The following is a 12161-nucleotide window of genomic DNA, read 5'->3' on the forward strand; positions in this document are numbered from 1 at the left end:
GATTTTAATTTCCCCAATATTGATTAACAGCTTCCTAGCGCAAGGGGTTTAGATGGGGTAGAGTTTGTTACGTGTGTTCAAGAAGGTTTCCTGACCCAATATGTAGATAGCCCACAGAGGAGAAGCTGTACTTGATCTGCTATTGGGAAATGAACCAGATTAGGTGTTAAGTCTCTCAGTGGGAGAGCATTTTGGAGATAGTGATCACAATTCTATCTCCTTTACCGTAGTATTAGAGAGGGAAAGGAACAGACAGGTTAGGAAAGCTTTTTATTGGAGTAAGGGGAAATATGAAGCTATCAGACAGGAACTTGGAAGCAAAAAATTGGGAACAGATGTTCTCAGGGAAATATACAGCAGAAATGTGGCAAATATTCAGTGGACATTTGCATGGTGTTCTGCATAGGTACGTTCCAATCAGACAGGGAAAGGATGGTACAGGAACTGTGATGTATAAAGGTTGTTGAAAATCTAGTCAAGAAGAAAAGTTTACGAAAGGTTCAAAAAACTAGGTAATGATAGAGATCTAAAAAATTATAAGGCTAGCAGGAAGGAGCTTAAGAAAAAAATTAAGAGAGCCAGAAGGGGCCATGAGAAGGCCTTGGCGAGCAGGATTAAGGAAAACCCCAAGGCATTCCACGTGTGTGAAGAGCAAGAGGATAAGACGTGAGAGAATAGGATCAATCAAGTGTGAGAATGAAAAAGTGTGTAAGGAAACAGAGGAGACAGCGGAGGTACTTAATGAATACTTTGCTTCAGTATTCACTAGGGAAAAGGACCTTGGCGATTGTAGGGATGACTTACAGCAGCCTGAACAAGTTGGATAAATCACCAGGACCGGACGAGATATACCCCAGGCTACTGTAGGAGGCGAGGGAGGATATTGCTGAGCCTCTGGCAATGATCTGTGCATCAATTGGGATGGGAGAGGTTCCAGATGTTGCTTCCTTATTCAAGAAAGGGAGTAGAGATAGACTAGGCAATTATAGACCAGTGAATCTTACTTCAGTGATTACTAAGTTGATGGAGAAGATCCTGAAAGGCAGGATTTATGAACATTTGGAAAGGCATAATATGATTAGGAATAGTCAGTGTGGCTTTGTCAAAGGCAGGTCATGCCTTATAAGCCTGATTGAGTTTTTTGAGGATGTGACTAAATACGTTGATGAAGGTAGAGCAGTAGATGTAGTGTATATGGATTCAGCGAGGCATTTGATAAGGTACCCCATGCAAAGCTTATTGAGAAATTAAGGGGGCATGGGATCCAAGGGGACATTGCTTTATGGATCCAGAATTGGCTTGCCCACAGAAGGCAAAGAGTCATTGTAGACAGGTCACGGTCCTACATGGAGGCTGGTGACCAGTGGTGTAACTCAGGAATCTGTTCTGGGACACCTTCTCTTTGTGACTTTTATAAATAACATGGATGAGGAAGTGGAGGGATGGGTTAGTAAATCTGCTGATGACACAAAGGTTTGGGATGTTGTGGATAGTGTGGAGGGCTGTCAGAGGTTACAGCGGGACATAGATAGGAAGCAAACCTGGGCTGAAAAATGCCAGATGGAGTTCAACCCAGGCAAGTGTGAGGTGGTTCATTTTGGTAGGTCAAAAATGATGGCAGAATATAATATTAATGGTAAGACTCTTGGCAGTGTGGAGGATCAGAGGGTTCCATAGGTCACTCAAAGCTGCTGTGCAGGTTGACTCTGTGGTTAAGAAGGCATACAGTGCATTGGCCTTCATCAACCGCAGGATTGAGTTCAAGAGCCAAGAGCTAACGTTACAGCTATATGGAACCCTGGTCAGACCCCACTTGGAGTACTCTGCTCAGTTCTGCTTACCTCACTACAGGAAGGATGTGGAAACTATAGAAAGGGTGCAGGGGAGATTTACAAGGATGTTGCCTGGATTGGAGAGCATACCTTATGAGAATAGGTTGAGTGAACTTGGCCTTTTCTCCTTGGGGCAATGGAGGGTGAGAGGTGACTTGATAGAGGTGTATAAGGTGATGAGAGGTATTGATCGTGTGGATAGTCAAAAGCTTTTTCCCAGGGCTGAAATGGGCTAGCACGAGAGGGCACAGATTTAAGATGCCTGGAAGATGGAACAGGGGGTATGTCAGGGAACACACACAAAATGCTGGTGGAACGCAGCAGGTCAGGCAACATCTATAGGGAGAAGCACTGTCGATGTTTTGGGCCGAGACCCTTTGTCAGGACTAACTGAAAGGAAAGATAGGAAGAGATTTGAAAGTAAGAGTTGATGGTGGAATAAGGGAAGCCCCTTTGTTTAAAAAAGGAAGACATCTCCTTCGTCCTGGAAAGAAAAACCTCATCCTGAGAGCAGATGCGGTGGAGATGGAGGAATTGTGAGAAGGGGATAGCATTTTTGCAAGTGACAGGGTGGGAAGAGGAATAGTCCAAGTAGCTGAGAGAGTCTGTAGGCTTATAGTAGATATCAGTAGATAAGCCATCTCCAGAGATGGAGACAGAAAGGTCAAGAAAGGGGAAGGAGGTGTCAGAAACAGACCAGGCAAATTTGAGGGTAGGGTGAAAGCTGGAGGCAAAGTTAATGAAGTCAATGAGCTCAGCATGCGTGCAGGAGGCAGCGCCAATGCAGTCGTCGATGTAGCGAAGGAAAAGAGGGGGGCGGATACCCGTATCGGCTTGGAACATGGACTGTTCCACAAGCCAACAAAAAGGTAGGCATAACATGGACTCTTGCGGGTGCCCATGGCTACACCTTTGGTTTTTAGGAAGTGGGAGGAGCCAAAGGAGAAATTATTGAGAGTAAGAACTAATAGTAATAGTAACTAATAATGGCAGGGATATGGTTTTTACACAGAGCGGGGAATGCAGAGCGGGGCTGCTGGCAACTGTGGTGGAGGCAGATACAATAGGATCTTAAGAGGATCCTGGATAGGAACATGGACAGCAGAAAAACAGAAGGTTATGGTTAACCCTAGGTAATTTCTAAAGTAAGGACATGTTTGGCACAGCATTGTGGACCAAAGGGCCTGTATTGTGCTGAAGGTTTCCCATGTTTCCAGGTTCCTAATTTCAGTCGAAGCTTCAAGTGGAATTTCCCTCTCACCCTCAAGTCAAGGATTTCACCAGCACTGAAACCAGTCACATTATGAGAGTACACTGGATACATGGCTTACTTAGGGTGATTTGGAAATGGCCAGACAAGGTAATGTATAACTCATACAATGTTGACATCTAATCTATATGGAAAAATGTCCAGATATCATAGGTGAGGATAGTTAGAGCTTAGAATGGGCTATTCAGCCCACTATGTACATGTTGACCACTGAGTACCTATCCGTACCATTTACCAACACTTAGTCCATAGCCCTTGTTAATTCAAGCAACACTGAGCTGCTTCTTAAATGTCCTCAGAGTGCAATCCTCATCACCTTCTCAGCAGTGAAGTGCAGATTACAACAATCTACTTGGGTGAGAAAAAAAATTCTCTGCGCCTCTCTAACCACCTCAGCTTAAAACTATGCAACCAGTCTTGGAATCTCTGCCAGTATGATAAGTTTTCTACAGACTATCCTACTTATACCTATTATTATTTTCTCTCTCTATTCCACTCAGCAACTTCTGTTCCAAGCAAAATGAACCATGCCTACAGAGTCTTTCCTTGTAACTAAAACATTCCATCCCAGGCAACATCCCAATGAATCTCGTCTGTACAACCTCTCTACAGTAAAATCATGCCCGTTCTATATCCAGCTTTTACCTATCAGAAGTTATACTAAACCACATAGCTATTTTGACTACATCTGCTCCTGTTCAGTCTCTTGTAAAGATGAACACTGAATTTTCTAATTTCAGGTAAACCATCCCCTGCGCCTTTTTATCTCATTCTGGGACAATCCCTATTCCCATCATCCCGTTACATACGTGCTCTCCTATCAAGGTCTATCTGATTACTATCACTCCTTTACCAGGTTCTGCTTATCATCTTCCTTTCTTAGATTCGCCAGTCTCTGTCTCAACCTCCACACTATTCCCCTACCTAGTTCCAGCTGCTCCGTTTTTCTCTCTCCTCATCTCCGTCTACCAACCTATTATCTACACAAGCTATTATCTTCCAACTCCAACCTCCTCTTCCCCCACCTAGTTTCATCTGCTCATCTCCCTCCTCCATTCACCAATCTCCTGCCAGTCCCTACCTCACCCATGCACACTCAGTACTGATGCAGAGTCCCGATCTGAAACGCCCAACTCTTCCTTTGCCTCCATATATACTCAAGTGATCCGTCAATGTTTTAGGCTGTAAAGTCAACTGTTCATTTCCCTCATGACCTGCTGAGTCCTTCCAGCATCACGTGTTGCTCAAGATTTTTAGCATCTGCAGAATATCTTATGTGCCTGTGAGTTCCTCCAACAGTTTTGTTCATTGCTCCAGAGACATTCTTTCCCACGCTATCTGTTTCTTAAAACTACTAAATAAATTGTTTAACTAAACTTGTTAACCGTGATCATTGCTGACTGTTGGCTGGCATATCGTAAAATTTTAATGCAGCAGAAGACCAGCAACTACATTTATGTCTGTGTTCAAGAGAATAGCAATCTCCAAATACCATAAAATTTCTAATTAAAATGCATAGAAAATACTACAAAAATAGAAAAGGGAGGATTGTCAGTCGGTGGATAAAAAGAATCATATCAATACTAACTTTCTGTTCACATAAACACAAAAATAATATTTAGTATGCAGTTCATTAAAATCTTTCCCAAATCTTACTTTCAAAAAACTGGAATAAATCTTAACTGTTTTCCAACAGTATACATTATCCCAGTGTAACAATAATAAATAACCAATGATTTATCAATTTACTTAAAAAAAATGGCAGCTGAAAGTTGCCTGTCACCCAGTTTGTTCAAATCTCTTACTTTCTGGGAGCGGTTTCAGGGCATTGGGCTTAATGAACAGTTTTGGCACAAAAGGAGTATTGGAGTTGTCGACTTTCTCCTTGAACTTCAGCTGAGGACGTGGGATGTTTTTAGCATGAAACAAGCGAAATGTTTCAGATCTTGATCTTTTAGTTTCTGTATTCTGAAAAAGAAAATCAAACACAATACATAGAACCAGATTTCATTCATGACATCACCTTTAACATAAATGAGTGTTTTAAATTTCTTCAACACACACAAATTGCTGGTAGAACACAGCAGGCTAGGCAGCATCTATAGGGAGAAGCGCTGTTGACGTTTTGGGCCGAGACTCTTCGTCAGGACTAATCAAAAGGAAAGATAGTAAGAGATTTGAAAGTAGTGGGGGGGAGGGGAAAATGGGAAATGATAGGAGAAGACTGGAAGGGGTGGGATGAAGCTGAGAGCTGGAAAGGTGATTGGCAAAAGTGATACAGGGATGGAGAAGGGAAAGGATCATGGGACGGGAGGCCTCAGGAAAAAGAAAGGGGGGGGGAGCTCCAGAGGGAAATGGAGAACAGGCAAACAACTAAATATGTCAGGGATGGGGTAAGAAAGGGAGGAGGGGCATTAACAGAAGTTAGAGAAGTCAATATTCATGCCATCACGTTGGAGGCTACCCAGCCGGTATATAAAGTGTTGTTCCTCCAACCTGAGTTTGGATTCATTTTGACAATAGAAGAGGCCATGGATAGGCATATCAGAATGGGAATGGGACGTGGAATTAAAATGCGTGCACATTTTTGATGCCATAGACCCCTGCCATTAACCAGGTTGGGAACCCGATTTAAAAAACAGATAGGAACAGATTTGGTGTCGACCACATGGCAAAAAAAGGACACGATTGCAGTGGTAAGGAGATGCACCAAGTTGTTGTTTAGGTTGGAGTCCTTCAGTTAGAAGATGAGATTAGACAGGCTATGCACAAGTTTAAGGTAAGGGTAAGGGGTCAAGGGGTTAGAATTGATCTGAGGATATTTCTTCACCCACAGCGTTATTGCAATTTGGAACGCTCTGCCAGAGGCAGTGGAAGCACATATATAAGAGGCATCTGCACAGGTACTGAAGTTGTCAAGACACAATTTTGCTGATAAATGGGATCAGAATCAGGTTTAATAACACTGACATATGTCGTGAAATTAGTTAACTTTGCAGCAGTGGTACAATACATGAAATTATAGAAAATAACGAGTTACAATAAGTATATATATATTAGATAAGTTAAAATAAGTAGTGCAAAAACAGAAATAAATTTTTAAAATATAGAATGTGTAGATGGGTACTTTTTTCACAAATGCAGTGTTAATTCCTATGCCAGAGAAAAGGCAGTCAGCAAGCACTGAGTAGATAGCCATGAACTTATTGAATTGCAGAATAGGCTCAATGGGTCAGATGGCCTACTCCTGTTCCTTATGTTCTTATCTGAAATGTCATAAACTAAAAGGGGAAGCAGAAAAACATTAAAAGCTGTATGGATTTAATAACACATACCTATCAAAGAGAAACAATTAACTTACATCATTTAACATATTGGTTTGCTACAAAGTCTGAACTTTAAAAGCTTTTGTCGCCATCTCTGTGCGAATAACTAATCTGTCATGCAATTAGTGCCTGCACACTTCTCAGCTGTGTTAAAAAGAATGACCTGAATCATGCAGAACTCACCCTTCGATTCCAGCTTGAGACAATAGTTTTTGGAGGCTGAAGTCCTGCTGGAAGAACAGGCTGTTGATTCTTGTTTACACCAGAAGCTTCATCCAGCAAAATCCCCTAAACAAAAATGCAGCAAGTTATTAGGAATATCAACTGAGAAAATCCTGCAAGATCAAATACCTTCCAGACGGCTGCCATTCATAAATAAAGAATGGCTCTGTTCTGATAAACCTCCAGCAGATTAGTCAGTATTTGTGAAGGAAGAATTTTAACGCTGAAAGTAGTTCTGAAAGTCAAACTAAAATATTAACTCTGCTTCCTTCTACAGAAATGAGGCATGGCTCAAGTATTAAAGGGTATATCCAGTTCTTAACTTACACCTTTAAAGTTCAAAAGTACATTTATTATCAATGTATAAATTATACAACCTTCAGATTTGTCTACTTACAGGCAACTACAAAACAAAAAACCCGAAAGAACCCAATTTAAAAAAGACCAACACCCAATGTGTGCAGAGAGAGAAAAAACAAAAATCATGCAAACAATAAAAGCATGCAACAATGTTCAAAACAAAATTGAGTCCATAGACTCAAAGCCCGAAACAACCTCAGTTCATCACACAGCGGGGCAAATCATCATAGAGCTCACAGACATGAAGCCCAAAACAAAATATAGTCTAAATTTCAGTTTTGTCATTTTAATCCTATATTTCTTGTTGTGTATAATGAAAACAGGGAACTATAATTTATATTTTTAATAAAATGCATTTGTACTCAAGTGGCATAATTGATACACTTTCAAAATTATACTAAGTGTAGATTACTAAATTATATTTCATGCTGATGGCAGTGTGCCCATAATTAATCAGCCAAATTTTCAAACTACATTTCATTTTGCAGCTTGGTCATACATACCACTCGTTCCAGGATGACATCATTTGCATCCACCAGCAAGTCAAATTTGTCCTCCAATTCTGTCACCTTGTTCTGTCCTCTGATCTGACTCCTACAGCTATGGAACTGCATAAGCTGGCTCATGCTGCAATTATTTTTAGAATTAACAAATTGTTATATCATGTTTATGAAATAAATTCATTAACAGCAATAACATTATTGAGGTTTATTTTGGTTGTTGACACCAACTCAGCAACTTACCAACTCAGGAGTCTATCAGCTTGCGTGTCACAAAATGATTGAAATCCAGGGAAACTTCGGTAAAAATCAAACTCATCACCAAATCGAGGCAACCCATTGGAGGCTTTTGTGGCTGCCATCACTGTCCCTAGAACATGCTGCACAAAAAAAAAACACAATGGAACATTTTACGTTAATGACTGCTGGCACAGCGGATTAAAGTAACAAGTTTATTAACGAAGAATGGTTTGAACCTGAAGACATCTTAACTTTAGAGTAGGGCAACTAATCAGAGATATTATAAGGGGCAGTAGTAATCTTCAGTTAATCTCTACCTCTTTAAACACAGACCGGTAGCATGGAAGCATGAAAACACGTCTGATTAACTTACATAAAATCTTTTAGGTGACTTTCCTCTAATTTTGAACAGTAAGACTAAATAAAACCTCCACCCACTAATTCCACCACTACTTTATTATTTCCTAATTTATGTACATTCCAATGTTAGACATAGATATTTTATTGATTCCAAAGTAAATTACTGTCACAATAGTATTTTAAGTACACAGATATAAATATTATAAGTAGAAAGAAAAAAAAGTTACCACACACAGTCTTAACAGGAGGAGGTTATTACTTCCCCAGCTATAGGCTGACTCATTATAGAGCCTAATGGCCAAGGGTAAGAATGACATCACATAGCACTCTTTGGAGCAGCGCAGTTGCCTTAGTCTATTTCTAAAAGTGCTCCTCTGTTCAGCCAAGGTGGCACACAGAGGGTGAGAAACATTGTCCAGAATTGCTCGGATTTTCCGTAGGGACCTTTGTTCTACCACAGCCTCCAGTGTGTCCAGTTTCACTGGTATAACAGAGCCACCCTTTCTAATCAGTTTATTGAGCCTGTTGGCATCACCCGTGTTGTTGCCATTGCCCTAGCACACCACCACATGTAAGATTGTACTAGCGACAACAGATTGGTACAACATGTGAAGGAGGGGCCTGCATACTCCAAAGGACCTCAGTCTCCTCAGGAAGTAGAGGCAGCTCTAGCCCTTCTTGAACACAGCCTCTGTTAGTGCTCCACTCACGTCTGTCATCCAGATGCATTCCCAGGTACTTCTGGGTCCTCAACACATCCACATCCTCACCATCAATAGTAACAGGCAGCAGTGCAGGCTTAGTCTTCCTAAAGTCCATCACCATCTCCTTTGTGTTACTTATGTTGAGCTGCAGATGATTCAGTTTGCACCAGCTAACAAAGTCCTCCACCAGGATCCTGCATTCATCCTCCCTTTCTACACCCAATCACTCCTGAGTCATCAGAGAACTGCTGCAGATGACATGCCTCAATGTTGTATCTAAAGTCCGAGGTATACAGGGTAAACAGGAAGGGAGCCTTTACAGTCCTCTGTGGGGCCCCAGTGCTGCTTATAACTACGTCTGACACACAGCTCCGAAGACGCATAAACTGTGGTCTGCCAGTCAGGTAGTCCATTATTCAGGATACAGTGGAAGTGCTAATCTGCATTGAACACAGGTTCCTCCAACCTCCCCCCCACCCCCCAATCTCAACTCTATGGACATTACAATTAATCTATGCATATAAGCCATCTTATGTATTCATATTTATTGTGTTATCTTTTGTGTTTTTTTGTGCTACATTGGATCTGGTGTAACAATTATTTCGTTCTCAGGAAGTGACAGTAAACAACCCTGATCTTGATCTTGACCTGCAAGACTATGAATTCAGTGAGGTTGAGGCAATTTACTAGATCCCTGCAGCTCCCACATGGCAAGCTAGTTACAATGCAAAAGTCTGTTAGATCCAAACTGAATTAAAGGTAGAACCAAAAGTGAATGATTGCCATCTCCAACGGCATCCCACCACTAAGTACATCTTTCCTTCCCCTCTATCCACTTTCTGCAGGGATCGCTCCCTACGCAACTTGCTTGTCCATTCCACCCTCCCCACTGATCTCCCTCCAGGCACTTTCCCTTGCAAGGGGAACAAGTGCGAATCTGCCCCTACACCACCTCCTTCACTGCCAATCAGGGCACCAAACAGTCCTTCCAGGTGAGGCAACACTTCATCTGTGAGTTTCTTGATGTCATATATTGTGTTTGGTACTCCTGGTGGCTTCCTGTATACTGGTGAGACCCCACGTAGACTGTTAGACCACTTCGCCAAGCACCTACGCTCCATCCACCAGAAAAAGTGGGATCTTCCAGTGGTCACCACACATTTTAATTCCACTTCCTATTCCGATGCTTTATCCATGGCCTCCTCCACTGTTGTGATAAGGCCACACTTAAGATTGCAGTAACACCACCTTATATTCCATTCCGGTAGTCTCCAACCTAACTGCATGAACATCGATTTCTCAAACTTCCGGTAATGCCCCCCCCCACCCCCTCCTTCACCATTTCCTATCCCCTTTTCCCTCACTCACCTCATCTCCTTGCCTCCCTCTGGTGCTCCCCCCCCCCTCACTTTTCTCCATGGCCTTCTGGCTCTTTCACCTGACAATTTCCCAGCTATTTACTTCATCCCCTCGCCCTCCCAGTTTCACCTATCACATTGTGTTTCTTTCTCCCTTGCCCCCAACCTTTTAAATCTACTGAGCTTTTGTCCTCCAGTCCTACGGTAGGATTTCGGTCCGAAACGTCGACTGTACTCTTCCATAGATGCTGTCTGGCCTGCTGAGTGCTTCCAGTAGTTTGTGTGTGTTGCAGGAAATGGTTGAGGAGCTTTATGTGACGGAAAGGTTGTTCCCACACATCATCTTGTTTTATATGTCCCCCTCCACAATCTGGCTTCTCAAATCTCCATCTCCCACCGCTCTGCCAACCAGTCATCTCAATCACTACGCAACCCTTGCCAGTGCTGCTTCTCCACTCCTCGCCCACTCAACGTTTTCCTTCCACCCCGACCCTTTCCCTACCCTCCTATCCCTCTTCACCACCCTAACCCCCTTCTTCTTTCCTCCCCGTCCAATCCAACCACCCCTCTCCCTTCCCTCAGAGGCTAGGGGCCCGGGATGTGGGTCGAGGACCTATGGCCACTCCCGGACATCCTCTCTCATTCCCCAACCCCGGGCTGCCCACCTTGACGAGCTGATCGACGTTGCTGAGGCCGGGCACGGCTTCCCCGCCAGACTCCCGAGGACCCCGCTCCTCCCTGGCAGATTCTCCAGGCGCCGCCATGCTGCAAACTGGCGAGACCTCGCGAGGATCCGGGTCGCCGGGACCTATCGCGAGAAGTGGGCGGAGCACGGTCCGAGAATCAGACGTGGCGGCGTGATTGACGGCACCTTGGGTCAGCCCGGGCTCGGTGCTGGGGAACGCAGTTGTGTTCCACCGTATTCCCGAATAAAACATTCTGGATTGTTTAATGTAATTTCCAGTGCACCAATGTCTAAAGCAAAGTGTGATTTTGGTCGACCAACACCTGTGGCAAAGTTTCCTGCTGAGGATAGATATTAAAATATTAACTCTTTACCGATTATTAGCTCATCCACAATTCCGGCTACATCTTGATGACAGCACATCTCGCCAAATGTAAGAGTTCATGATAGCCTGTAGCTGCGGCCATCGCTTATGAAAAGCCAATGGCGTTATACTGTTTACATTTTAACTTGCATCACAGAAGCACTTGAGTACTTGTTAATTTCTGATCATCTTGCTGTATGAGTATGTGTGTGAGTTGTATGTACTGTGTTCTGCACCTTGACTGGTCTGGCAGTATGGTTGAGCGACAATCAACTTGAACCGGATGATGGGGGACAAAGTCTCCAGCACAGCCGCCGGGAAGGAGGCAACACTGACAATGCCACGACAGAAACAAAATTATGAAAACGACAGCAAGAAATCTTCGGAAGGCTGTCGATGATTGCACCGGTAACGCAGAAATGGAAAACTGCAGACGGAGGGTCAAATTCGATATATAAATCGGAAGATATTCTGAGCAGATGCTGGATCAAAATTGAATAGAATAATAAAACAGAAGCAAAAGCCAGACCAGATATTGTAACCATACATCTTCACGGATTCACTGGATCGGGGCGTTTCCAGAGAAATGAAAGCCTCTTAATCGTTCACAATAAATTTTTTTTAAGAAAACAAATATAAACTCTAGGTCGAAGTGGATTCCAGTGTACAGAGAATTCACCAAATTACTCCAGAATACATTTGCCGTAAATCCGAAACAAAATGGCTACCCGAAGGAAAATGTCGTGAAATAAAATAATATCGCGTTGATGGCAGCGCCTGGTTGAAATTTCACAAATTAAAAATGCTAATTCAGAATAACACACAATGGGAAAATAGCGCATCTTCTATGTAACAAAAACACCATATTGAGAAGTTGTGAGTTGACCTCAGTAAACCACGAGATGGAGCAGCTGAGACTCAGAATGAAGGCCAAGCGCTG

The 12161-nt window shown here is 42.8% G+C and overlaps 1 protein-coding gene across 1 annotated transcript in view; it reads right to left on the minus strand.

Moving 5' to 3' along the window:
• Positions 1-11947, minus strand: part of exosc10 (exosome component 10) — a 78624-nt gene extending 66677 nt beyond the window's left edge. The window contains exons 1-5 of the mRNA XM_059951713.1: positions 10838-11947; positions 7754-7890; positions 7514-7637; positions 6612-6716; positions 4908-5070 (exon numbers count right to left, since the gene is read on the minus strand). Of these exons, the coding sequence (XP_059807696.1) occupies positions 4908-5070; positions 6612-6716; positions 7514-7637; positions 7754-7890; positions 10838-11110 (802 nt within the window). The 5' untranslated portion in view covers positions 11111-11947. The remainder of the gene's footprint in view (positions 1-4907; positions 5071-6611; positions 6717-7513; positions 7638-7753; positions 7891-10837) is intronic.
• Positions 11948-12161: the final 214 nt, after the last annotated feature.

This window comes from Hypanus sabinus, chromosome 27, assembly GCF_030144855.1.
Source record: "Hypanus sabinus isolate sHypSab1 chromosome 27, sHypSab1.hap1, whole genome shotgun sequence".
In the NCBI taxonomy this organism is placed as follows: domain Eukaryota; kingdom Metazoa; phylum Chordata; class Chondrichthyes; order Myliobatiformes; family Dasyatidae; genus Hypanus; species Hypanus sabinus.